The sequence below is a fragment of the Trachurus japonicus genome, chromosome 6 (genome assembly GCF_045865225.1).
Source record: "Trachurus japonicus isolate A0001 chromosome 6, Traja_1.0".
Taxonomy (NCBI): domain Eukaryota; kingdom Metazoa; phylum Chordata; class Actinopteri; order Carangiformes; family Carangidae; genus Trachurus; species Trachurus japonicus.
Genome location: NC_140912.1, coordinates 12340573 through 12367978, shown reverse-complemented (window position 1 = coordinate 12367978; position 27406 = coordinate 12340573). Strand labels below are relative to the sequence as shown.

Here is a 27406-nt window from a genome sequence, read left to right as displayed (position 1 = left end):
GAATACCTTTATACAACACAGTTTGTATCTGGCACTTCAAAAAATAAGTATTGGTGTCAAGATACAAACCCAACTGTAAAAGAAAACCATTGAGCCTGATGGGAAAGAAACATCTCAAACCATCTTACTGAAAAGCCAGCCTTTAATGTGACCAGCAGCATTAACACTGCTTACATGTATATTTGAATTACTCTCTGTTCCTTCACCTTGTCCTGACATAAATACCATCACTTGAGTTAGGAGTTATAGAAATATGAAGAAACATTTAAGTTACAAATATAAAAACATCTTGCTCTCCTGAATTTTATCTCAATACATGTTCAACAGTTAAATATGTGTGTTTAGTTGAATGGTTACATTTTACAAGTCTTATGATTGTCCATTTCTTTCAAATGGTTCATCCCCTGAAATCTCTGAAATTCATGGTTACAAGTTTTGTGCTGTGAAATTTTGTGGTTATATTTCCTGCCTTGGCTTTTTGGTAAAACAGAAGAGAAAAGCATACCCGTGAATTCACACCATAGTATCAGCAAAACACTAGATGTGACAAGAGATGACATTTTAGGATATTTATGGTTCATACAGTTATTGCTCTTTGGCTATACAGTGCTGAAAAGTAAACAACCTATCCTTATTACTCCAATACTGTACTGCAATAATCAGAGAGACTGATTACTACGAAAGGTAGAAACTTTGGTGGAAGACAGTCTTAGTTGTTACATCCGGTAAACCGAACTGAGAGGTCACTGGTCTAGATGCGTGTGACGAAGCTCAGATTGAGGCTAGCAGGGATCTGGATGGTCTCCAGGGCGACAGAGGAGGACGTGAAGGGGAGGGTGATGGAGAAGATCTTCTTGGTGTCCATCATCAAAGCAGACGACTCAACTCTGTCTTTCAAAAGGTTCTGAAATATTAAATAAAAAAGACATGTGGTAAATCAAATCGGTCTTAGCTACTGAACTGAGTGGGAACAGAAAAATATCTTACTAAAACTTTCCAGCTACTCACTTGAATGGTTGCAATGAAAGTGGTTGATACTCGTTCTTCAAATTCGATCACTGGTGTGTACAGGTTCAAGATTTTTATGATCTGCCAAAAACACAAAACGTTATCAATAATCAACACTCACAACATATTTTGACTACACTTTTTGCAGACTGGACCTTTACTGATAACAGACCTGTGCTGAGTTGAGTGCTGAGCACATGGTGCAGATAGCTTGGGCGTCTGCCTCCGTCTTCTTCTTGATCTGCAGGAGCTGTGCAGCCTGGACCAGCGGCTCCAGAATCTCCTTGGCGCCACAGTCGGCCAGCTCCTTCTCCGCCAGCCACTCCTCCAACTGCCAGACATTGTACCTGAAGCCAGACACAAACAAAGATAAAGTGAGGTCTAAGATGAAGCCCTATCTTTGCAAACTCCTGGGACCTCAAACCTTTTGATAAAAGTGAAAGTGGTTCAGATTCTCACTTACAAAAATACAAAAAGCTAATTATTATCATCACACAGAGGCCCATTAATGACCTGACAGACAAACGACTGTATCTTTTCATGCAGGAACACACTGTTCTGGGTCAGTAAAGGCAGCATTAACAATGAATTGAAGACGAAGTGAAGTGAAAGTGAATTTCGAAAGTCACCTCAAAATATGTGTGTGGTTTTATGTGTGATGTTGCTCTGTTGTTGCTCTACTGCTCACGGTTTCCAGGAAATCTAGTATGCATTTACATGTTCTATTTTGAATTGTAGCACCCTCATTAGAGCAAACAACTCTTTAACTGTAGTTATGTGTATGTGTACGAAGTGAAAAAAATGGAAAACTAATAATTCTGTAAGGAAGATCTATGGTATTTTAAAGTTTCAAATCTGATCTGTAATTAATAATAATAATAATAATAATAATAATAATAATAATAATAATAACAGCATTTTCAACACGGAAGTCATATTAAACTTAACCGATTCCTACATATTTTGAATCAGACACAGCAATGACAGTTTTGGATCACCTGAAAAAGCTTGATGAAAACAAAAAACAACAATCTCCAATCTATATTCCCTATCCCCTCTAATTCAATTACATAAAATAAACTCTCTTGCCGTACCTGATCTGCAGGCCTTTACTCCAGGAGCACATGTCCTTCCGTAGAAGCAGGTGGTTTATGGTGACCGCACAGATGATGTAAAACAGCTGCTTTACCACCTGCTTAATAACCTCTGGGTCCATCCCATGCTGACTCATGGTGGTGTGGAAGAGCCCGAGACGCTGAATGAGGACTTCCACTGTAACAGCTCCCTCCTCTGGGAAACTGGTGCTTCTCTTCCTCAGGCCTGTTGGTTTGGACCCCAGTACTCCCTGGATGGTCTCATGCTCCAGCATGCTCGCCACTATGTACAACACAGACAATTAAACAAAACCAACACAATTTATATATTTCTATGTTTTGTTTTGTTGATATAAAGTTTATGTCCTCACCTATGAGGGGCTGCAGGGTTTCCTCCAAGCATTTGATGAGCTGACGATAGATCTGGATGGCCAGGTCACCAAAAACCTGCTCGTACTCTGACAGTCCGAAGTTGGTGAGGCACTGCTCATTCTGCTTCAGAGTGTTGTGTTTTGTGAAGTCCTACAATAAGCACAGGGTTTACAGACATCCAGGGTTATTTCAGGGACATGTCCAGCTGTAAACATGACTCTTGCATCAAAACCATCTAAAGCTTACCTCATCTCCACTGTACTGGTTCATACAGTGCTTTAACCGGCATGTGTTGGCCAACCAGAAAGATACTACTTCAAAATCATTTCCTTTTCTCTGAAAAAAAACAAAGCAAACAATCATTGTAAAAATGAATTCAAGATAAAGACAAGTTCCATTATTTAAACATATAGTTTTATATAGTTATACACTGCACCTTAATGACGCCTTTGATGCAGAGGATGGTGGAGTTTAGCAGAGAACTGGCTCTCTCATCATCATTCACACTGTCTGCGTATCGTAAACACATGAAGAGGATGTAGGCTGGAAGCCCGGGAATCAAGCTGACTGCTACACCACGAGGCTTCAGATCTGACAACAACATCAGAACATTTCAAAGACAAACGTCAGTAATAATAAAATAAACCATTAGCATGTAATTCTGAAACTGTGAAGAAAATGATTCGATTGAACAGGTTTTACATACCTAGGATCAGATTCTTCACCAGGTGGCTCTCGTCGCCCTTATTGTACTCCAACATGCCCTGGTACTCTTTCTCTTTGCGGGTGATGTGAGCTCCTCTGGCAGGCGAGGTCATGGCGGCCGTATTGTTTTGCTGCGTGCTCGCTGAAAACAGGAAGGAAACATTATGGACAATGACAGGTTTGATGCGGTGCTAACTTCATCTGGAAAATACACGATGAACCGCCAGTGCCATGTCATTACCTTCAAGATCACCAACTTTTTTCATGAAAGCTTTCAGTTGCTTTTTCAACTTTCGAATGGTTTTTTCCTGTTTTTCCCGCTGCTCCATGAGTTCCTAAAATTATTCAAAAAGATCAGTGTGAGGGAGAACAACATTTCCAGGTATGGTCTTCAAGTCTGATTTTTAAAACATCAGGTAACAGAGACATGTCGAAAATTGTTATTGGGCAGTAGAAACACTTAAAGGTGTACAGAAATGGCCGTTTGTCCCGTTTGTCGCGCCGAGTTGTCACGAGCTGCAACACGAGTTTACCCGAGTAAGGAAAATGAATTTGATTGGTCGTTATCGAGCGGGCGGGATATTCAAAGTTTGGGGTGAGCCCGAGCTCCGTGTGTGTGCGTGTCTCAGACGTTTGAATGACAGATTACGGATCCAATATCAGTGGCTAGTGAATCGTGTACAGGCTGACGTATAATCCGTGCGCCTGCATTATCCAATACGAAAAAAAAAACTACACTAAAATACATACTTTCATCACGGATTTACTCAAAAATAGAATTTTGCACAAAGTTTGGCCTACATCGTCTGATAGATGAGTTATTACACTAATTTTATGACCCAGAGTGGGCTCAAATTCAATTTTCTTTTCTGTACACCTTTAATAAGCATATTTACAACACTTTTCTACTTAATTCTTCATATGCCAGTCTTGACTGATAAAACAGCACTTTTACATTATTTGAAAAAGCTAACTAAAAGACGATTTTAAAAAGGAACAGATCCTGAGTCACCCAACTGTCTATTTATAAGGTATTCTGCAGAGTGGACCCACCAGGTTGTCATTCGTGAGTCGTGCGATCTCATGCTTCATGCACGCGTCAATTCGTGCATCTTCAGGTAGATGGAGGCTCTGAGCCAACAGCTTCTGTTGCTGCTCCTTTTCATTCTTCAACTTGTTCATGTCATCGAGCAGCTTCCTACACTTCTCATCATGGTCACGCTCCTGCTCTTGCATCTGGAGCTCCAGGAGCCTGGAGGACGGGAAGAGGAGAGAATAACACATGCATGAAAAAGCCTAAATGCACTGACTAACAGCAGAGTATGACTTGATTACCTGTTTGTCTCTTTCAAGCCTTCATAGGCCAGCCACAGCTCTCCATCTTCATTCAAAGTATGGATGTTAGGAGATCTGAGGAGGAGCATTGGAAAATTGAGAAGTTGATACATGTTCCAATATCATCCCAGTATCAAAGTATGATGGTAAAACACTTGACAGTATGACCTAGATTTATTAATCACTATATTACTTCATACTACTGTACTTTCAGTATTTCCCAGCATGGGTTTATGTAGAGATGGCCTTACCTGTCACCATCTTGGTGAAATGAGGGAATTTCACTGAGCTCTAATTTTACACTTCCTCCCAGTGCAGTGTCCTAGAGGCCAGTACAAATGTAATCAATTATTCATTATTCATGTCAGATGTAGTTTTTGTTAATCAAAATACTGAAAATTATTTTTTAAAAAGCAAACCATAGTACTGTAATAACAAGCGTAATTTACTCACCTTATGTTTAAGAGCTTCTTGGCGGACCATATGTGATCGGAGGAGCAGCACCTCCTCTTTTCGCATCTCCAGCTCCTCGTTGGAGGAGCTGAGTTGATCTAGCAGTATGTCGTAGGGCATAGTGCCGGGAGCAGGAGGCATCATTTCAGCATTCTCACTGGTCAGAGACTTTCGGAGCTCGTTTAGGTCCTGCTTAAGTTTCTTGTTCTCAGACTCCAATTCTTGCCGCTGCATTAAGACATTTAGAGAAATATAAAAAATCAAAAGTCTACAAATAAGTTTTTGTCTCCATTCACCTTTCAGTTTTAACATAAAGATTAGTTGTTATAGCAGCCGTTCTCAGTAACAGTTATGGGGTGAAGGCTTATTTTTGGGATGTCAAAATAGATCTTGCTTGAATCCCAATACGTGACGCAATGAAGCCATACCTTCAGTGTTTCCAAATCCAGTTCTGTTCTTCCTACAGTTTTCTGCTCCTCCACCTCCTTTTTTGGAGAAACAATGTCAACTATTCAACCACAATTATTATAATCAATATTGTAAAAGAACTATAGACAATTAAAGAAAAACTGAATAAACCAAAAACATGACTGGTGTTTAAGTGCATACTTTTGCCTTTTCCTGTCGAGCTTCTTCCTTCTTATCCAGCTGCTCCCAGAGTGAATGTTTGTCCTGCTCCAGGTCCTTCACTTTTCTTTGGAGCTTCAGAAGGACAGACACATCCACCGCGGACTGGGTCTCATCCTAACATAACACAGCAAGCATTGACCGAGCATTGAGTCTCCACAACTTAACTAGAATGCTGCACTAATAGGATTATAACAGTCAGGGCCAGAAAAATCTTCCCACAGCTGTTCCAAGCAATGAGTGTCCCTGTAAGTACACTGCAAATTTATCAACACAAATACAACATGCACATCAAGAATTCCATCTATTTTCCGTCGACTGATGCGGGGCACTAATAGATCCATCTTATCAGAAATCTAACTATTAAAGCAAGCATGTGAATACAAGGCATTGGGAAAATCTAACGACCACATACCCTGTAATCTAAATATTTACAGTAGCCACGTTTACATGTGCATTTTTTCTACAATCTGATTATAATCATTCTGATTGGAAATTCCATTTTAACTGTTTACATGGGTGCGAAATAAAGTGATCTGATTAAAATGTGCGTGTTCATGCATCAAGCAATTAATCTGAATAAATTCACTGTGACATGCACAAATTTGCTCCTTCGCTCGTCCCTCTCCCCATGCTGACCTTCTCTCTCATATGTGCTTGTTGCCTATCCTCTGATCAAAATGGACCTGTCATGTGCTGCAAACGTTACTTTTGTTTCTGGTTTTCTCTTTAATTAAGCTGCAAGCACAGCAGTTTATACTTCTCCTTCCATCTATGCGAGGGGGTTGCTCACATAACAGCAACGGTCAATTTTGTGCCCCTTCCACCAGCAAAAACCAGGAGCCATTGGACGAAGGACAGGAGCATAGACTACTTCAGATTAGCCCTTAACATGGATCTTGATCCGAAAATAGACCAGCATAAAACACCCATCTTGATCTAAAAGAAATTTCTTTCAGAACGAGGCCATTCAGATTAAAATTTTCCAATCGACGTGTGTACATGACGCAGTTTTATTTGGATCAGCATTTATCCCTATTTTATTCCGATTAGTTGTGTCCATGTAAACATGGCTAGTGCTGTTGTTAACATTACAACTTACCTCATTACAGTTGCTCAAGTCTGTAGATTAACGCTAATTTTTTAAAAACCATAATAAACATTTTTTCCACCATGAGAAGTTAAGAATTCCTTGTACTTGTCGGGGTTCATACGACACGGCTGCTGTTACTTGTCAATATATAAAAATACAACTGGGTAGCACCCACCTCTAAAACTACATGAGGTAATTAGTTCATACTTAGTTCATCACAAAGTGATACTATAATGTACTTTGTTGACAATTCTGCACCATGATATTGTGTGGTTTAGTACATTACCTCTGTTTGTACAGAGCTGTCTTCTCCGTCAGTAGAGCCCAAGCTCTGACTGAACTCAGATGAGTTACTGCTGTAGTTGGAGTCCGACCTCTTGTGACCAGGTTTGCTTGAACTCTGGTTAGGGGTCAAACAGCCGAAACAAAACATGTTAAAGATGAATTAGAATCTTGTATCATGATGTGAAACACTTTTTCAATGCAAGACATGCCTTAGATGTTGTTTGTCAAAACATTTTGAAATCAACCTGTCATTTACATCTATAAATCAAAATGTATCAAATGACAACTGAAATCTATGAATGGAGTTTCTCACGATGCCGAGATTCATCTGTTCTTTCAAGTCTTTATGCTGCTCCTCCAGATGCAGGTGTTCACTCAGAAGACTTTGGTAGCGAGAGCGTTCTTCACCCAAATTCTTCTCCAGCTGTTTTGTACTCTCAATGTTGGTTTTAATCTCTGAAACACAACAGTTTACTTTATTCATTATTTTCTGACTTTCGCTGTTATTGTTATCTGTGATGGTATAAGGTGAACTGCTGGGCACCTGTCAACTGTTTGGCTTGTTCAAGGATGAGGGTGTTCAGTTCATCTTTCTTGCTGTTCAGAAAGCTGTTCTTCGTGTTTAGTTCTTCTAACATCTGATTGTGAGAGAGAAAAAATCATGTGTGATCAGTCTAAATTCCCATTCATCATGGCTCTTCATGTTCTTGCATTTCTTTCAGAGTTTTTATGACTTTATGCAGCCTACTATTATCCCACATAGGCCACCACAGATGATTTTGTAGGAGCCTAAGACCAAAATGGAAAACCAATTCATTCCTTCCATTGCTGAGAGATACTGAATGGACTGACCTCACTGCTTCTCCAACAATACTATGTGATTAATCCTACTTATTATCAGAAATTACTGTAGAAAGTCATGTGAAGCTGCCATACAGTTAAATAGATGAACTCAGATGACTGTGTGGTAGGCCTACCTGTTGTGTGTGCTCCTTGTAGATCTTTGTCTGCTCCTCCAGTTCGTCTTTCTCTCTGCGGGTGTTCTCCAACTCGTGCTGAAGAAAGGTGAGCTGCTCCAGTAGAGAAGGAAATCTTTCTGCTTTGGCTCTGGCTTCCTGTTCTGATCTACGGAGGTTTTCAGTTTCTTTGCTCTGTCTCTCTCTCTCCATAGCCTGGGTCTTCTCCACAGCACTCAGCTTCTCACTGAGCCCTCTGTTTTCTTTTTGCTGCAGGCAAAGAAACACACACATGCTGTGCATGTGATATAACTCCCAATGACGCAATGTTGCTCTAGCTACATATTTAGTAATGGTTGTTTCGAGAATAAACAACTATCAACTTTCAAAACCAGACGTCCATACTGTCACAATAATCACCTGCTCGTTTATCTTGTGCTGCAACTGCAGAATCTTGTTCTCCATGCCGACGTTGAGCTTCTTGAAGTGCTCCACAGAGCGTGCCTCCACTTTCAGCTTCTTTAGTTCCTTCTTGGCCTTCATGCGACGTACACAGCTCTGCAGCAGGACGATAGCTGCCATTGTCCGTCGGTAATGTTGTCTGGCCAGCCAGCCTCTCACCAGCTTCTGTATGACCACAGCCTTTTGCTCAAACACCAACTGTGGAAAAAGACAAATATATTATATCAAGTTTATAAATGACATGAAAAACCTGACTGGAAGGGTGTGTAAAACAAAAAAAAGTGACCTATACATCCAGGGGGGTATGTGCTAAACCTGACAGTACTGTAATATATTTCTCCTTAAGTGGTGTTAATGCATAAGTTATTGTCTGTCTCAGTATTATATATCTGCTGCCAGATAATTTCACACTTTCAGACAAAAAAGTTCTAATGTGCCATGGTGAATTTATTATTGCAGTGTATGTGAATGACATCAGGGGACAGGAAGTAAATTACATAACCAAGTTGTTGCCTAACAATGCTGTGGTGTGCTGACATGTCAATGAGGTCAACAAATTCACTATGAACACTGTCAATGTCTATTCACATGACTTGATGACTAAGAGTCCTACACAACAATCAAGGCTTAGAACTCCAAAACAATCTTATGTGCTCAGTGTCCTGCTGCTAGAAACCTTTACTACCGCGACAATGTTAATACCGGAACCTGGCACACATGGACTTCCTTTGAGCAGGGAACTCTTCCTGTTATTCTTGGAGGCGCTTGTTAAATCCAGCTATGGTTATTGCAATAATTAACAATCTGTTCTGTTCCAGTGTGGATTGAGTAGATGCCTTTAAAGCCCATTCAAAACACGAGATAACCTCAAAAATGCAGAGTGGGGAAATTAAAATCAAGCCTGATGTTGATATACCCTTCTGGAAATACAACTTTGTCTACAAAATCTTTCAGTAAATGAAACTAAAGGTCTCAAAAATGTTATCAAGATGGACAGTACCTTATAATACTGCTGTCTAGCCATGTAAGCCCTCCAGAGACACTGGATGGTGATGGCTGCAGAGCGCTGCCTCTGGTAACGTCTCCTATTTGCCCACATACGCACGTTCCGCTGAATGACGACAGCAGCTCTGGTTCTTCGGAGGAACTTAACATAACTGACATAAAAAAAAACATGTAAGAAATATGGCAGTGAAATTCCCTATACCTCTTATTCTGCCATTTAACATCTCCACTCACCAGCGTGCCTGGTGGCCCCGCACATGTCTCTGAATGGTGATGGCAGATTCCTTCATCCTCAGGTACTTCTTGCGGGCCAACCAGCAGCGGATCGTCTTCTGAATGCGGACACAAGCCATCCGCAGCTTGTCGGAGCGCAGTTTCTCCAGGTACGCCACCTGACCAGCCCTGAAGAAGATCTTGTTTTTGCCAAACTGATACTTATCTTGGTCCTTAGGACAAAAACAAAATGGACAATATGTCATATTTTAGGAAACTGTGGTTTATTTTTATCATTACATTGTGCAAATGCCTTTACACAATTCAGACACACCTCTATAAGCTTTTCCAGGACATTTCTGCATGTTTGCTTTCGATCAGAGAGAATATCCTTTTGCTTCATCAGGACCCGATAACGACTAAAGAATTCTTGATAGGTCCATCTGCAATGTTGATATAAATAAGACGAATTTCATAGATCATTTTAAATCAGTAATTATAGCACATAATTATGTGTACAACTGCACATGGCTCTGTGTTGATCAGCTGTTGTTGCTACCTTGACGGGAATCCTGCTGCTGAGATCCGGATCGTCTCAAGGACCCCACATGCCCGAAGCTGCTGCACTGCCCTCACAGGGTCCAACCTTTATAAAAAATAGCATACACATGTTCAAAAATGTGTGGACAACTTTTTGATCTGTGCTTCCTGCTAAAAAATGTACTAAAATGAAAACGGAAACTATCATCCTCACATGAATGGAGCTTTATTGTCATTTGGCTTGATGCAGCGTACGTAGTGAGGAGTCGTAGCGTTTAATGTGTCCATCAGCAAATGCAGCGACTGTCGAAACTGAGTAACAGAGCAAAACCACAACCACGATAAGCAAGTATACATACATATGTTAACAATTCATGTTTTGACTTTATTAATTATTCATTATTGGTCGCTATTTATCCCTTTCAACAAAACTGTTATTAATCTTTCCAAAAGTTTTACATGATATTGGATACTCTACCCATATGAGGAACTACCACCACCAAATGCAGCGTTTTCTTCTTGTTATGTTCTCACCTGGTGTCCCACAGTCTTCTTGTTATCCCTCTGACTCGGACCAGTCCTTCCACCGATGCCACTCGGTTTGTTAGTGGAACTTGTTGCTTTCTGATCATCCTCGAACAGCTTCAGTAGCAAGTCAAACTGAAAAATGTTTTCAATACAAATACGTTATTGTACAGCAGAGGGCAGCGTTTTCCACCTAAGATTCAACAGTAGGTGTATTTCCTTTAATAGTTATGGTTGAAAAATTCTAGGGTGTGTGCCTGGAGGCTTACAACACAAATATACTTAAGAGTTTAATTTGCATTTGGCTACATGACAGCTAAAGAGGTGGTGACATTAAATGACTTAAACTTGTGTGGGAACAACTGTTAAACTATTTCACCTTGCTCTTTTTCAGAACATTTATCTGCTCCTCATTGACTGTGTCCTTGTTTTTCTCCAGGAAGCCTGCACACTGGTACTCCACCTAGGCACAAAGGACCAGGTCACAGAGTGTTCTTTGACGAAAAGGGTAAAGGTCACATTTATCATACAGGGTATGAAGATATTATTAGTCCCAGTTAAAAGAACAGGCAGAGAATTCGGACTTTTCAGACTAACTACATTTTCACACTTCACTGTTGGTTCTCTTTACAAGAAAACATTAGTAATCCATTCCTCCCTCCATTTTCCACACTGCTTGTTCTGTGCTAACAGGCATCTGGAGCCTGTCCCAACACACTGTGGAAACAAACCTGAACACTGGGAGGAAATCCATGCAGAGACACGCAGAGCATGTAACCTCCACACAGATGTAATTCCACCTCGGCAATCAGCATGACACACAACTGTGGTTAACTGGGAAATTAGGTACCTTGTCTGCAAAGTGGTGGATGATGAAAGCTCGATTTGATAACCTGGGTTTGTCAAAGTGAGCGTTCTGCTTTAACAGGGTGTTGTATAGTTTCTGGGCCCATGTGTCATCCGAGCCTTTTGGCATCTGTGGAAAGAGGAAGAGCTGACACATTAGTTAGTCATCATGGCGTTCCTCATAACCTCTAATCATAGTGTGGTGGACATTCCTCGAGTGGAAAGCAGCTGAATGTACCTTAAGTTAAAAAAAAAGAAGTGAAAACTGGCATTTTACCCTGCATTCCTCATCCAGAAGGTCGAGGACACCCAGCTTGGCCTCGATGAGATTAATGCATGGCTGGTTGTCATAGAAGTCAATCAGCGTCCAAGGGATGGCCTCTTTCATGTACTCCTCTTGCTCCAGTTTGAAGACATGCTGGAGGGCGAGACAGCTCAAAATGATTTATGTGCACATTTTGGCCTGAAAATGACATGTTCAGCAGGAAAAGACACATACCAGGTTGAACTGTTGTTGAAGCTTCTCATTTGCATAATTGATGCAAAACTGTTCAAAGCTGTTGACATCAAATGTCTCAAACCTGGAGGAAAATCCATGTTTACATGAAAGCACATCTGGTCATCAAGGGAAGATACATTGAAAAACCACAAACCAGCAGGAGACCACATACCCGTAAATGTCCAGCACACCAATGAATGAGTGTTGTTTCTTTGTAGTTTTTAAGGCATTATTGATACAGCCCACAGTCCAGCTAAAGAGCCTGGCGTAGATGTGTTTAGCCAGGGCATCTCGGCCATTGACCGCATTCATTTTGGGGACGGGCTTCACAAAGGTCTCTGTGGCTGTCTGGAGTTTCCTGTGACATAACCAGTGGGCCATTTCTTCACATGACACCCCCATCAGCTCACAAAACACCACCAGGTGGACATTATCTGGCTGAAAATACATCAACAATAACGATATTACGCAAGAAGAAATTCTACACACCCTTGATTCAACATTCGGACGTATGGATAACCAAACACATGGGGCAAAAATGCATAAGAATAAATTCATCAAAATTAAAAGGTTCAGGGTAATTCTGGGCTCTCTTGTTCAATCCATGGGTGGTCAGTATTTACCGAGATGCTGCTTCTGTCTGCTGATTGCTCTTTCACCTCCACATTGCTGAGGTGGAGAATGGCGGCCAGGATTTGGTAAATTTCCATTTGAACATTGTCACAGATTCCTGCAGTGAAACAGAACAATAAAATAACAAATTATAATCATTCAGGTCAGTTAATCTAGCAACAACGACATATGTGGATAGTATTGTCAATTCAACATGTGCTGAAAAAGCTAAATTAATTTAAGTTCAACTAACACTCACCTAACAGCGAGAAAGCCTTCCTGGTACTGCGCAGCTCTTTGGCATCATCCACTCCATCTATGACTGGGCTCTGACCTTGGTTGGTGCAGTGGAAGTCATCTGCACAACCTTCATTAATGGATAGAACATGATTAAATACAAAATATTGCACAAACACATGCTACCTGTTACAACTGCTATTGCAACTCTTTCTTTCTAAATCATGATAAATAAAGATTCAGAGACTCACATACCTAACTTGAAGGGTTTGAACTCTGGTAAATGTGAAGAGGCACACAGCTGATAGAATATATGGTAGTTTCTTTCTCCATTGGCCTACAAAAAGGGTAAACACATGTAAAATGGCAATCTGTTTTAACTGCGGATGAATACACAGAGAGTAAATGCTTTGCAAAACTGCAATCATTACATTTTGTTATGAAAACAGTCACTCCTTTAACAAAATGTAAAATATTGCCATGTCTGTGAGTCGATGGCCAGGCAGACTAAACTGTGGGTTGTTTATGTAGTTTGTTTACATGCTGCTGAGATATACTTAGCAATGTATTAAATGTTTTAAATCAATTCACTGCATAGAAGACAGCGAGATAGGAACGGCCACTGTCAGACACTGAGGGCAGTCACCTAAGGACATGCATGTTAAATCCATATCAATGAAATTACCTGAAATACGACTCTTGACTTTTCCAGTAAGTAGGTTCTCATGTTAGCCCCAATTATACCATGCTTCTTGTCAAAGCCAATCTGAATGTACTTCCCAAAGCGACTGCTGTTGTCATTCCTTGTTGTCTTGGCATTCCCAAGGGCCTGCATGAAACATATACGTATATATATCAATAATCTTTATCAAGTTATGATTCTGTCCCATTTCCCTGCATTGGCAAATGTTACCTCCATGATGGGGCTGGAGGCGAGGACTCGCTCCTCAACATTGGCCTCACCAGAGGAAGAGCTTACTGTGGCAAAGTAACGCATGGCATACTTGGCAGAGACGGTTTTGCCGGCCCCGGACTCACCACTCACTATGATGGACTGGTTTTTTTCATCCCTGCATGGAAATGTGATCATATACAGTTCAGATATGAACTCAAACAACTTTACAATGGAAAAAAGTGAATATTTGCTCAAACACTTAAAAATGTTAAGTGTCAAAACCTGGCCATGTATTTATACGCTTCCTCTGCCACTGCAAAAATATGGGGATCCATGTCCCCCATGTTCTGCCCTCTGTAGGCATTGATGATGTCAGCCTCGTAGATAGACAGAGCCTCGTAGGGATTGATGGCGACCAGGACAATTCCTGATTTCCACAAGGAGAACAATCAGTTAGACTCTACTCTGTTATACAGTTTGGTGTCTGCAGCTTTAAGAGCAGTAATCAGCATAATATACTGTAGATTATGTCAGATGAACAGTGAACAGAGCTCCAAAGTCTACAGTGACAGTGATAGTGTGAGTCAAAGGAGAACAGCTAATTACCACAGTACGTGTAAATCAGCTTGGAGTCGATAAAGCGCACTTTAAGGTTGTGTAGCACTGCTGGCTCATGGAGGTAGCTGAGAGATGTGAGATCATTTTCCCCTACCAGGATGTTGGGGTTTCTTAAAGGTGGCAGTCTGTTGGTTTTAGGGTCTATTTTATATTCCTCTTCCTAGAAATAGAAAAGAAGTTAGCTTTGTGTAGATACAATATTAGTCTGGACACCTTACGGTACTTTCATTTTGGAAAAACATACCAAGGGAGCAAAACCAATGGAAAAGTAAAAACAAATGGCAACACACAGAAATATTAGCTTCAGCTGTCCATCGTGTAAAAAGGTATCTGTCAACCACTGTGCTTGCCTTGTTCAAGTTCACTCATGATAATGCTTTGGCCTAATTTCCATAGCTGCTGTGCATGCCCAAACAAGACATCACAGCTGCGGGTAGCAACAGCACTGAGTTTATTAAACCACAGGTTCGTAGGCTACTCTTTCATGCAACAATCTACTTATTAAATAGGCTTTTTTTTTAAATCTTAAAACTTCTACAAACAGAGGCACACAAAGTTTTTCTTGCCTGGGAAATCTATTTGCTTTTGCACATCAAAGCTGCCCACAGCATAGAGATTTATGAGGCTCCCATTGCCAGTGTTCTTGCAGAGAAATGTGGTCATGGCACAGAACATCACACACCCATTTCCACCTCAGTGCCTATTTGTATGTGTGTGTGTGTGTGTGTGTTATTTCCCAGCCTCACCGTGCCATCCTCCAGCTGCAGGGACAGCTTCAGGTCGCCAGCACTGTAATCTTTGATAAGCTCTGCTGACTTCCACACTTCTGCTGCATCTGGCAGCCATACACGGGCATACTGATGGACAGAGGGGGGGAAACCGGGTCAGAGCCGCTCAACCACTGCACTGTCTCACACACTGAAGCACAAAAACAGCAGCGGCATCATGTACCTAAGAAATATGGTATGCTAACTTGAAGTCACCAGACAGCGGTCATGCGTGTAATGTGGATGGATACGGAACATTTTTAAGTAGCAGACACATAGAAGGGAAAACTAAAAAAAACAAAAAACAAAAAAAGTTTTAACAAACTCCAAAAGTTGTTCAGTGGACACCTGTGAGTAATTACTGCCACTCTTAATGAATACAATTATCGACAAGGTAACCAAGTTACCGTTAGCTTCAGGAAACCGTTGAATGGACGAAGCACCAAGTCTAACAAAGTAAAGTAAATACACCGAGTTACCTTGGAGTAGAGCTCAGAGGCTGCCATGTCTCTGAAGTAGCCCCCCGAGCACCTTGACAAACTTTCTTCGCCTTTGAAGAGAAAAGGTGACACCACTCACGTAGTCCAAAAGCAGAGAGACATAACTCCTGTGAGCTGCTGCTGCTGCTGCTGCTGCTGCTGCTGCTCTCCTCCACTCACGTCGCACTGAGCCGGAGACACGACGCACTCAACCGCCGCTGCACAACCTACACGTCTCTCTCTCGTGCGTCTTGCGTGCCTCCCAGCGGCCAGAGAGGTGAGCCAGCCAGGGAGGAGGTGAAGGAGGGAGACCTCCTCCTCCTCCTCCTCCTCTACACCATACTGCATGTTAGTGTTAACATAATTTCACATTTGAGGTGTTTCAGTGCCATTACTGAGTTTTCACATTGCACTTTCACAGCATCCATAGGTCATTTCAACATTGGTTTTCCCTTTTCCCCTTGCTTTAATTATATTGTGATTGGTCAGTGAGAGCTAAAATAGTAAATACTTCAGTTGTCCCATTTTAGTTCTGGGTGAAATTGTTCTTTTTTTTCATACCTGGCTAGGAATCTGCCCGAGTACTGTATAAGGCAAGGCATCTTTGTATACTGAACATTGTCAATTTTATTTTTGCAATACTTAACAATATTATCTACATATGAAATGGAAAAGTTGTTGCTAATACTGTATGCTTCATTCTACTGTGCAATTCACTAAGCTGAGCAGGTCGACTGACACAAATCGACCATCATAAACTAATACGAATACTGTAAGTGCATTTAACCTTTACACTCTGATAAAAGCTTTTGTGAACCAGTTATATGTGCATTAGTTTGATATTTTTTGTGGCAATTTTAAGCTGTGAAATATTTTTCAACAGCCATCAACACATCTCCACACATCTAATGGGGCTTTGGGCTCTCCTGTGCCCACTGGTGCTTTTACACAGGGTCAGTGGGGGAAAATGATGCCTTCCTCCATAGGTCACCTACCCTGCATGCAAGTATGAACAAATAGATAAATGTGGGTGAATACATTTGAAAAACACATATCAGCAAACTTACTTGCCTGAAGACATTTTGTATTAAAACTGAATTGTTTATACCTCAAACTACCCATAGATGAAGGCAGTTTTTTTCTTGTTAGAAATACATTTGCTTTTACAAGGTTTTCAATGTTTGTAGTTTTGATGAGTGATAATGATGTAAAAAAAGAGAGAAAAAAACCAAGGACACACTAAATTGATTAAGTGTACTTATAAGATATTATGCAAAACTATTTTATTTACAAAACAAATGGCACAGTGTGACTGCACAGTAAATGCACATGCACACTCCAGACATGTCAAGGGAGTTTCTTTTCATAAAATCCTAAGTGATTCCAGTCAAACAGTGACAGACATTTCAGGCAAGATTCACAACTAAGATTCTCACTGAGGGAGCAAATATTGCTCAAGAGGAACAACGGTTCATTACTTTTAAGGCCATTTTAGAGGTCAGGATGAAATGGAAACCAGCAGCAAGTCTTGGCAAACCAATAATCACTCAAATGAATTAAAATACAACTGGCTACAAAATGTGTGTGATCTAATCATCAGTACTTTGAAAGCACAGAATCAAATTGCTTCACAGGGAGAGGTGGCGACATGAACAAAATCAAGAATTAGCAAGAGAGAAAAACGGCATTACTTCACTTTTCACTATTCAAATAGACATGCCTCCAACATGAGCAGGTGAATACCCAAAGTGAAAGGCATATCTGAAAATGATTCGTCTACTTCACACATACATCAACACAAACTTTGATAACATCTTCTCTCTGGTCATAACTCGTTAGTATTCTTGCCTCTGTAATTATCAGTGACATTTCTCCTTTGTGGTTACGACAACAGTCCCACTGCACAGGCTATTCAGCTGTTGTTAGACAGGCATTCGGGTGAAGGCATATATGATTAGAAGCGGAAAATAAGACAGCATTAACATCCATCCATATTTACGAGTGACATCATGTTCATAAATCAATCACGATTCAGTCTTTTAAGAGTTTGACAAACTTCTTCCACAACTACTTGGTTGGATTCAAGTCACTGACAACCCAGTGCCTGACAGTAGCCAATTGTTTCTCAAGTATTTGGCTTGGTACATTACTTGTTCTTAGAGAATACATACAAAGGTGAAAAACAAAACAGAAAAAGTAAACGGCAGGTAGATGTGAAGTGGGGTTTGGAATGGTAACAATACAGTAAACATAAAACCATCAGCCAGCCAGTTTGCTTGCCACAATTGAAGTTTTTCTTTGAGGCAGGTCCTGAGGTGTTGGGATGTGTCCCCCTGTGATCTCAGTCTTCTCCGCTGGGGCCGATGGTAACTGTTTATTCTTCATTTTTGCCTTGGCCATGTTGTAGTCACCAGAGTCGAAATACTTTTGCTGAACAAATAAGAAGACAAAGTGAGAATATTGCAAAAAATCTTATTGTGTAAATGTGTACAAAGCTGAGTTTATGTATGAAACACACCCCTTTATGAAGTCTTTTCCTGAAGAGGTCTGAGCCTCCAGGCTTGGCTCCGAGGTTAGGATACCTGGCCTTGAGTTTGGCCTCCTCTGCTTTCTCAGGGCTGATTACTTTGTCGTCCATCTCCTGTTGACAGCACAGAGTGCACGAATGGGAAATGATGCACATGCACTGATGCAAGCTGGTGCTTAAAAACCACTCACCCTTCTTCAAGACTACACATGGTAGCGCTTAGTGAAGCTGTGAAATATATGCATATAATATATATATACACATATGGCAGCAGCAGATGCAGCTTGTAAATCTGCGTATTATTTTTTCATATATTCAGACGCCGCCATGAGGGAAACTCCCAACTGATGTTTGCACTAGCATTAATCTCACCATTTAACTTAGCACGTCGAGGTAAACGATGTTTGTTAGGCCATTACTTACTTAGCACGTGCTCATGGCAACTCAATCGTTGGCCAAAAAAAACAAAACAAAACAATAAAACAGCAGGACGTTTGCTAAGCTTTATCAACAAACGTTGGTGGCTAATTAGCTAATTACTCGTGGCCACATCATATGTCATTAGCCGGGAGCAGCTAGTGGCTAACTAGCCTGATGCTAGCCCTGATGCTAGCTCAACAGATCGGACGTTGCTACGGCGCTGGATCATCTGGATCACACTCAGAAATACATAAAAACAACTCGTTGTAATAATTTACCTGCTGTTCTTCCGAAGTCCTCGTTTCCTCGACCTCCTCAGACATGTCTATGCCGAGTGTCTTTGTCTCTGCTCGTAAAACTGTGGATGTAGTCGTGTGACAGAGCTCCTGTGCAGGATGAAAGAGCAGCAGCAGCAGCGGGCTGTCCGACAACAGGCCGGGGAATCGATGCCAGATTGAACCGTCTGTGAGCGTCATATGACAGTCACGATCGTGCGTCAAGCGACAGACATTTCTATTTTACCTGGCCAAATCATGGGTCTATTATACATCCATGGGCCAAATACATAAAGTACACTATTTATTTGTACAGTCTAGTAAAACGTGGCACAAAAAAGAAAAAGAGAGAAGAAAAAAAGAAATGAGCTAGATTCTTGGGCAAAACAAGGCCATATAATAATATGTGTAGACTTTTATAGACTCAAGGTCCATTTAAAAAAGACAAACACACAATGTACTCTTGCTCATATATTTGGGGTTATGGGTTATGTGCTATTTTTTGTAGGCTATATTTTATTAATATTAATTGAAGCATTTACTTGCTTTCTATCTTTAGACTTTCTTTGCATGATGGACACTGATCCACATTGAAACTTCATGAAAAAAAAGAGACAAAATCGACTGTCGTAGAAATATGAACTTCCTATTGTATAATATAGACCCAGCATTTCCAAAACCTCAAAAAAAATAATAATAATGAATGCAGAAAATTAATAATAATCATTATAGAAGAAAAAAACTTCAGAAAGTTGAACTACACTGTAACATTGGGTTTATAAGACTTCTCAACAATTTTTCACATTACAGCTCCATGTCTAGACAAAAGCTGTGGTGGAAAACACCCCAGAGAGCGTATAACTTTATGCTTGAAAGCATATAATCATTATAGTTTGTATAAGTTATATAATTAGCAGTGTAAAACAGAAAAAATTTGTGATAAACAAGGTTTTTATTCTATCTTCACATTTTGGGGTAAAAGCTTGTTGGCTGTTAGGGATAATTTAGGATAAATGCATACATGTGCATGCAGAAAAGCAATATCAACCTTTCCTGTTGTTATTATCTTCTTCGCACACACACTACCAGAGATTAAGAGATTCTTTTTATTATTTGTCTTTTTTTTTGACAAATCATATCTACCATTCATGTATGATATTTTCTTTTCTGTGTGTGTGTGTATGGTTGCAATTGTGTATAATATGTGCTGGCTAAATTGTTCACACAAAATGGTTGATTTTGACATTGGTGTTGTATGACTGAAATAAACAAATTTCATTTTGGCAACACAAGGTTTTAGATAAGCCAACTAGATGTATGGGCATAATGTCACAAATGATGAACAGTAGAGCAATCAAAAAAAACTGTTTATTATGGGTTATCTTAACATTTTCTGTAATCTTTAATACATTTTCCTATATAACAGGACTAAATTCTTATCAGTCCCAACTACCACATAGGGAAAAAATGGCAGGGAGTCATGGTAAATTGCTGCTGCTTTGGGCAGATCTTTGTTGCGTCAATATTTTCTGTCCTTTTATATCAGTTAAAACTGAGTGCATCACCGTATCCATCATCCGCCATTTGGAAATAACAAAAGTACAATATAATACAAGGTCAACTTGCTCCCCACCACGACACCAAAAGACCCCCCGGGGCCTCAGATTAATTATCCTCATCCCCCATGTCGACGTCCTCTTGTAGCTTCTGCACCATTTTGTCTTCCATTTTTTTGGCCTTTCCTGTTTAAAGATACAAGACAAAACAAAAAAAATCAAACAACACTGAAGTCACCATCACATCATTTTGTAGAATTTAAGATTTGTATCCAATCTGATACTTTGATGCTGTTGTACATTGTTCACACCCTCAGGTGTGTATGTATTGAAATCAATGTCACCAAGTGAAATATCTTGTAATAACAGGATCATTGTGTCTAGTTTGGCCAGCTGGTGATTCTGACAACCCTTTACCTGCATGTGGCGCTTTGATAAGGTGAATATTTTTCTTCACTTCGCTGATGGCCTCTTCTTTCTCCAACTGTTTGCCCTTCCTTAATCTATAAAATCCAGACAAAATACAATTAAGTATAACAGTGAAAAAAAGTTAAATAAAAAAAAAGTACTTTACATGTAGTCAAAGCTGTAAAATGCAATCAATGAACTGTAAAAAAAAACTCCTGAGCATGAACACAAATTGCTCACCTGTTCATGATAAATCTTGCCTGTCGTTTCTGTTTTATTTCCTCCACCCTCTTCATTGCTTCCACTGTAAAAGAAAAGTGACACATAAACATCCTGCTCAAATTCAAAGATTCATGTTTTACAAAAGATGCTTCGGAAAAGTACATTAATTTGTTACCTGTCTTGTCCCAGAGCTGCCTGTTATATTTAACAGGTGTATTTCTGCGTTTCTCGAACTCCAAAGCGTTATCCTGGAAGGCAGTATTCAGTGTGGATAAGTAACAGTAAAACAAAACAATGTCTCTGAGTGCAATGTCCTACAGACAGTCTGCTCACCACTGTCAGCTCCTTTCCTGATGCCTTTCTGAAAGCTTTGGTCCATCTTGTCTTTCTGGGGTTACGCTTCTTCTTGAAGTTCTTGTGGCACTTTGATCTGCAGAATCTGAATGCCTACATTTATTTGAAAAGACAGACAGAAAAACAAACAATTAACTACAACAAAATGCAAAACTTTAAATGGATATAAACAAGTGGACCTGTGAATGGTTCTAGGTTGTGAACTCCAACATTGTACAATCACGAGTTATAAATTTGAATATTCAGCATTGCATCCGTCTAAACAGACTCCCTCTCTCCCTCTTTTTACACAGCTATTTATGTTGGCCTATAGCCCAGTACAGCTGGCAGGTCCACGGAAACTGCAGTACAGTGACACAAATACAGTAGTGTGTTTAATTTGGGGGTGTCATTGCAATGTCTCTCCACCAGAGAGCACTGAGATACTTTATTAAAGAAAACAAACTGTCACCTCATATCCTGGTCAGAATTTTTCAACAAATAAGTTTAGAAGAAATTATCAAAATCTCATGCTCATGCTAACAACTATTTATCAAACCAATATTTTTTCAAATTCAGTATGAGCCCCAAAAATCCAATAAAGATATAATATTTACTCCATTGCACATTTTGGAATAACACCACTTATTATCATGATTATTATTCTTATTATTTCAAATTTGCCTAATTGTTACACATACTCATACAAACATAATTAAATACAGTATAAATCAAGGGAGATTATAAAGGATGTTGTGTTAAGTTTAATAAATAAACTACAATAACGAATAAAAGAAAAGACATCAACATATGGTTTACAATCCAATATTAGTGCCCTTGTGAAGTTTATGTTTTCCTTTTGATGTGGCCCTGTCAGCAGCAGCAGCAGCAGCACACACACATCTACTACTTTACTACAGTTAATTTAGTTGAGCTATTTACTTGAAAACATTACAGAATCCAAATATAGTATGAGTTTCCGAAGTAAAAGTATTTATTATACTAAATGACCCGTTTCAGACTGACATATCGATGGAGCATAATTACTGATGAATGACCGTGTCCAGTACTTCAGTGTAACATCCACAGTCTGTTTTCACATCGAGCCTTCAGGGGGCGAAATCACCTCATCCTTTAAAACCAAGGCCCTGATGGTTTATATACTTTATTTCTCATTGACCCCGTTGGTTTAACATCTCATGATTAAATTAACGCTACATGCCTCAATCTAACGCTGTATCATCGGGTTTGATCGCTGAGTTATTTGCCGTGTGTCAGTTTTAAAACCCCATGTCGACCCACGTGAGAGGCTCCAGCACGTTCTGTTAGCGTTAGCATGTTGCTAACGCACCGACTCAACGGCTCAAACGGCTCAAACAGCGGCTACAGGCACATAAACCGCCTCGGCGAGGGGACAAGACAGCGCCTTACCTTACAGTCGTTCCGGACAAACATCACTCCGTGCCCCGGGTACACCGGCCCGGAGCAGAAATAACATTTTTCGATGCGCATTTTCACAGCACAAGTGCTGCGGACGACGACCGACAACAACAAGACCGACCGACCGCCCCGCCCGCTCTTCTTCTGGGTCTCTGCTGCTGCGGCCGGAGGAGGAGCGGAGGAGGTGCTGCCCCCTGCTGGACTCTGGCCTAGTGGTCACACCGTTTACAGGCTCTAGCTAAAAAAGCTTCATGATGTCCTGATGTGCTGTACAACACAAAATTGTCCACATTTCTCTGGAGACCTAAAGTATTCAATAAACATGACGCGATAAAAAAAAAAAAAAAAAACATATTAGGAAACTATTATTTATAAGTTTAATTTATTCCATGATGGCAAGACATTTTAAAAACACCAGTCTAAGGACTGCTGTGTACCGGCCCAATCACTGTTACTTCATCTTGTAGCCTACCAAATGGATATTAACACTAATACTGTAAAAGTCTGTAATATATTTTTGTAAATATGGATTATAAATAGGCTACCCTTTGAATTTAATTTAAGAACACAAGTGCATATTTAGGTCATATGCGATCAAGCTGTTCAACCATTTGACTCCCAGGTCAGCTCTGGTCCTTATAGACTTCTTTAGTGCAGAAGTTTGAGATGATTGCAGACACACTGCCTGCGTGACTTTATTCTGTTGTGCTTTTTACCATGTCCAATGCAAATGCCTGCTGGAGGGCCAGTGCAGCATCTAGTGGCAGTGATGATATTTATAGCTAGAAGCTTTCGATTTGCAGGCTTAAACGGCTGAGAGCCACTGTTTTACACACAGCTTTATGAAGTCATGCCTCTGTTTCTGAGATGCTATTAATCTTTAACATCATCATAACAGAGGACATCCACAGTGTCATGTGAGAAACTGCACTTTACTCTTTTACAGAGAAGACTAACACCAACACGTCCATCAGACAGAAAAAGGATAACACGGCTGCATTTAGAAGAAGTTATTCAAACACTTTCAGGTAATTATCAGACTCTATGACAGATTCTCAGCTGCATCTTCATAGTTTGTATGTTGTTCTCTGTGCATTATATTGTACTATGAAGTTTAAAGGTTCTTTCTTTACTTTTGTCTTTGTTCTTAGAGCTACATATGAACCAACTGACCTAAAATATCAAACGACCGGTTGAAAACAAAACTGACAAATGCTGAAATACATATTTTCATATTGGCCTGTGTCTATGGTTTGCGTGTTGTTCTGTGTGAGCCTGGCTTGTAAAACAATCAAGTGCACTTATTATATATAATTTAAATACATTTGAACATATACGTATATGTGTATATACTAATAGAAAAAAAAACAGATTCAATCCCTTCCAATTGTCACAATCAGTCAAATCTTTTTACAGTATCATATGGTCACTTACTAAACTTACATACTACCATATTATAAAATCTTAGCTATAATACAATAGTCTCCAACAGTGACTCTCAACAGACTCTTGCTATTTACTGCACTTCAACCATAAAAACTCATCTGACTCGTATTTCCTCCACAGGTTTAAAATGTCAACCAGGTTGTTAATTGTCACTGCTCTACTGGCTGCCTCAGCAAATCCACAGAGAGCAGCCACTGGCCAGCGAGCTGTGACTGTTGCACCAACCTGCAGAGTCAAAGGTCATCCAGAGGAAGAGCTGACTTTAAACTGTGGAGACGGAGAGAGTGCAGGTTAGTAAGGAGGATCAACACAAACAGACAAGATATAACAATGCAAAGCAATTCAATGAAATAAACTCATGCAAGTAATCCACACAGTATTAATAGTGCTGTACAAGCAGTCATGGAAAGTTTGAGTTTGCACTTTGACCAAAACCAACAGTGTGTTAGCCTATCTCTCGTTAATGTGAAAATGTAAATTAGGGGTGGGTAATGTGGGCAAAAACTACCATCAAATATCAAATGTAAAGTAACAGCATACATCACAATACAGAAATTGTTCTACAATAAAGAATAAAAAGAAGTAGTTAAAAACAACCAGATTGGATTTATTTATTAGGTTTATGGACAGTGTACACAGACAAAAGAATGTAAAGACACAAGATTTAGCAGAGAGCTAATTTCCATCTACGTAGTAGTTAGTTATTGTCTGCTGGTCAACATGTTCTTATCTTAGCTTAAGTTGGCTGAGATACCTCCTCATTTTGCCCATTTAAAAAAAAAAGGCTGAATGAAAATCATACAACTTTAACATACTAAAGTGTATGCAAACGTTGCTAAAACATGAGTAAATAGCTGCAATATGGGAATGGAACCAAGCAGCCTGATGCTGCTAGGGAAATGTGATGTCATCATGTCACAGTCATGGGAGTAAGCACTCACAGAAAGCAAAATATAGACAAATATAACCATATAGGCTACTGTATACTTAATATTAGTTTCTACCTGGCTGTTACACTGTCAGTATCTCACCTGTAACTCCTTCTTCTCATGTGTAGGTGTGGTCCAGTACTGGCACACTCCCTTCGGAGACCTCCAAAGCCCTGGTTTCCACAGTAACCTGGACCCTGTGTTCATGCACCATGATGGGAGCCTGGTGGTCCCCAACAGCAGTGTCCTCCACAGCGGCCTGTACTACTGCCTCCTGCAGCACACAGAGGGAACTACATTGTGGTCATATGAGCTACACATTGGTTTTAACAACCACAAGAACCAAGAACATGAACAAAGCAGCAGCTGTGGCAGCGTCAGGTTCAAGAGGGATGTTGGGCCAGAGAGGGCGGCCAGTGTTTCAGACGGCCACTTTGCAGGAGCGGTGGCAGCATCGGTGCTGCTGACGTTTGTGCTCGGCTTCAGTGCTGGAGCTTTGTGCAGAGCTCATGTTCTCAGGTGAGGGTCCTAGATTTGGTTCATACAGTTGCCAGTGTTGATAATGTTGCAGACCATCAAAAAGAGAAAGAGCTGATCAGTGAAGACAGAAATGTTGGATGCACAAGTTTGGGAAAACTATATTTTGTACATTTTAGAAATGAAAAGAAATAAACACAGCCCATGCAGAAAAAAGTAACAGTGAAGAAATGTAAATAATAGTTTACACCACATAATTTTCAATGGAGTTCTGAAAGATTTTTTCACATTCATTCATAAATGTGTGAACTGACAATCAGATTGATAACTGTAGTAAATCAACACATAAAACACCTTTCCTCTCTACATTTTTAAGGGAAACAGATATTCACGTGTTAAAAATGTAGCCTATAGGCCTAAGCACAAGAGTCAAGTCAGTCAATCTGTGACCCAAACTATAAAGCAAATATCTTAAGACAGGAAATAGTATTTACAGATTCCCATCTCCTCTCAGGTGTTTCGGGTCGGTCACTAAAAGGGTACGATCACCACTGCAGCGACTACGCAAACGTGACACACCAGGCCACAGCTCTGGAGTCACCATGACAACCCTACCACCCATGTGTGACAACGAGGCCTTTGAGGTTTCATCAACAACCCCGTCTCCCCCAGCCAAGCCTCAGAGGAGCTTCAGGCACAAACGAGAGGAGCCTCAGGAAACCACCGCCTACCTGGAGGGATGTGACTACGTGAGAGAGGAGGAGAGACAGTTGGAGGAGGGGGATGGAGGAAGAAAGCTGGAGGAAAACAGTGAAGGTCGTGAGGGGGAGGTGGAGGAGGTGGAAGAAGAGAGAGAGTTCAGTCGTTTCTATCTAGTTGGAGAGGATGGAGAGAGCCGAAGTGAAACAGATGAGGACAAGTACAGTGAAGATGGAGAGGAGAAAGATGGAAGACAAAGCGGGGAACAGAGGGAGGAGGAGGAGGAAGATGATGAGGAGAGTGCGAGCAGGGAGAGTGAGGACGAGGCAGGAGGCAGCAAGGAACAAGTGAAAGATGAGAAGGAGGAGGAAGGAAGGAAAGAGGAGACTGAAGGAGATGATGGAGAAAAGAGGGAGGATGACAGTTCTCAGCAGTCGGCCACAGAAACAGAAGAGGAGGAGACAGGCAGCGAAAGACAGGAGGACATGAAGGGAGGTGGAGGAGGAGAAGCAGGGGTCTGTCCACCTCGCCCGGCCCGTCGCAGCCGCGTCATTCGCCTGTATCAGTACGACGAGGACGGCCAGCGGTACTGCCACCTTCCAGACCCGGCTCGTGAAGATCCAGTTCCACCTCCGAGGCTGAAGCAGCGCTCTCTCTCTCTGACACGCCTCGGCGCCATCATGGCCGCCGCCTCGGCAGGGCCCCTGGACAAGGAGGAGGAAGGGGGAGAGGACAGAGAGGAGAGGCCACACTTCCACATGGAGATATAACACAAACACTGGTTAAAGGCCTTTTCCATCTTCAGCCACAGTCAGAGCTGAGGAACAAACAAGACACTGTTGACTTTAACCTTATCATGGGATTTGAATGACAGCAGCCTCTTTCAATTCTATACAATTCACAATCATGTAAGGGTTCAGAAATTCTTTGAGACTTCATAAAGACCTTTTTGATACCAGTATGGCTAACAGATGGATTTTTTTTTTAAATAGATAAATAAAAAAATAAAAATAAATCTTGAACAATACATTCCTTGGTTTTTTAAAAC

At 40.6% G+C, this 27406-nt stretch overlaps 4 protein-coding genes across 4 annotated transcripts; 1 reads left to right on the top strand and 3 right to left on the bottom strand.

Annotated features, from left to right (window-relative positions):
• Nucleotides 1–112: 112 nt before the first annotated feature.
• On the bottom strand, nt 113–15903 carry LOC146985690 (unconventional myosin-Va-like). Its single transcript, XM_085778858.1, has 40 exons — nt 15627–15903; nt 15127–15237; nt 14369–14540; nt 14045–14189; nt 13781–13937; nt 13553–13696; nt 13123–13204; nt 12890–12997; nt 12642–12748; nt 12191–12456; nt 12019–12100; nt 11797–11937; nt 11524–11649; nt 11053–11136; nt 10683–10808; nt 10363–10460; nt 10168–10254; nt 9943–10051; nt 9630–9841; nt 9391–9547; nt 8349–8588; nt 7950–8198; nt 7517–7610; nt 7286–7428; nt 6974–7087; nt 5577–5711; nt 5396–5452; nt 4968–5195; nt 4766–4836; nt 4515–4589; nt 4233–4431; nt 3421–3514; nt 3181–3321; nt 2911–3065; nt 2721–2810; nt 2474–2624; nt 2103–2385; nt 1181–1355; nt 1009–1089; nt 113–904 (listed from the first exon to the last, which is right to left on the bottom strand). Exons 1-40 carry the CDS (start codon nt 15651–15653, stop codon nt 752–754), a joined length of 5469 nt encoding a protein of 1822 aa, XP_085634984.1. The 5' UTR covers nt 15654–15903; the 3' UTR covers nt 113–751.
• A 967-nt stretch (nt 15904–16870) lies between these two features.
• Nucleotides 16871–18982, bottom strand: arpp19b (cAMP-regulated phosphoprotein 19b). Its single transcript, XM_085778856.1, has 3 exons — nt 18852–18982; nt 18145–18267; nt 16871–18056 (listed from the first exon to the last, which is right to left on the bottom strand). Exons 1-3 carry the CDS (start codon nt 18894–18896, stop codon nt 17886–17888), a joined length of 339 nt encoding a protein of 112 aa, XP_085634982.1. The 5' UTR covers nt 18897–18982; the 3' UTR covers nt 16871–17885.
• Nucleotides 18983–20202: 1220 nt separating this feature from the next.
• rsl24d1 (ribosomal L24 domain containing 1) lies at nt 20203–22922 on the bottom strand. Its single transcript, XM_085778857.1, has 6 exons — nt 22799–22922; nt 21368–21481; nt 21210–21282; nt 21053–21116; nt 20822–20907; nt 20203–20590 (listed from the first exon to the last, which is right to left on the bottom strand). Exons 1-6 carry the CDS (start codon nt 22877–22879, stop codon nt 20514–20516), a joined length of 495 nt encoding a protein of 164 aa, XP_085634983.1. The 5' UTR covers nt 22880–22922; the 3' UTR covers nt 20203–20513.
• Nucleotides 22923–23742: 820 nt separating this feature from the next.
• On the top strand, nt 23743–27342 carry LOC146985687 (uncharacterized). The gene is made up of 4 exons (XM_085780586.1): nt 23743–23835; nt 24374–24543; nt 25311–25701; nt 26174–27342. The coding sequence occupies exons 2-4, from the start codon at nt 24381–24383 to the stop codon at nt 27126–27128; spliced, it is 1509 nt and encodes a 502-aa protein (XP_085636712.1). The 5' UTR covers nt 23743–23835; nt 24374–24380; the 3' UTR covers nt 27129–27342.
• Nucleotides 27343–27406: the final 64 nt, after the last annotated feature.

Excerpts from the sequence above, each read along its gene's own strand:
- LOC146985690 (XM_085778858.1), bottom strand. The coding sequence starts at position 15,653 with ATGGCAGCCTCTGAGCTCTACTCCAAG. Across the intron at positions 9,842-9,942 it reads TCCTGGAAAAGCTTATAGAG|GACCAAGATAAGTATCAGTT; the intron begins GTGTGTCTGAAT and ends TTTTGTCCTAAG. Across the intron at positions 5,712-6,973 it reads ACAGCTCTGTACAAACAGAG|GATGAGACCCAGTCCGCGGT; the intron begins GTAATGTACTAA and ends GTGTTATGTTAG.
- arpp19b (XM_085778856.1), bottom strand. The coding sequence starts at position 18,896 with ATGTCTGAGGAGGTCGAGGAAACGAGGACTTCGGAAGAACAGCAG. Across the intron at positions 18,268-18,851 it reads GGACTTCGGAAGAACAGCAG|GAGATGGACGACAAAGTAAT; the intron begins GTAAATTATTAC and ends TGCTGTCAACAG. Across the intron at positions 18,057-18,144 it reads GGAAAAGACTTCATAAAGGG|CAAAAGTATTTCGACTCTGG; the intron begins GTGTGTTTCATA and ends TTATTTGTTCAG.
- LOC146985687 (XM_085780586.1), top strand. The coding sequence starts at position 24,381 with ATGTCAACCAGGTTGTTAATTGTCACTGCTCTACTGGCTGCCTCAGCA. Across the intron at positions 24,544-25,310 it reads TGGAGACGGAGAGAGTGCAG|GTGTGGTCCAGTACTGGCAC; the intron begins GTTAGTAAGGAG and ends TCTCATGTGTAG. Across the intron at positions 25,702-26,173 it reads TGCAGAGCTCATGTTCTCAG|GTGTTTCGGGTCGGTCACTA; the intron begins GTGAGGGTCCTA and ends ATCTCCTCTCAG.
- rsl24d1 (XM_085778857.1), bottom strand. The coding sequence starts at position 22,879 with ATGCGCATCGAAAAATGTTATTTCTGCTCCGGGCCGGTGTACCCGGGG. Across the intron at positions 21,482-22,798 it reads TTGTCCGGAACGACTGTAAG|GCATTCAGATTCTGCAGATC; the intron begins GTAAGGCGCTGT and ends AAATAAATGTAG. Across the intron at positions 21,117-21,209 it reads GCAGCTCTGGGACAAGACAG|TGGAAGCAATGAAGAGGGTG; the intron begins GTAACAAATTAA and ends TTTCTTTTACAG.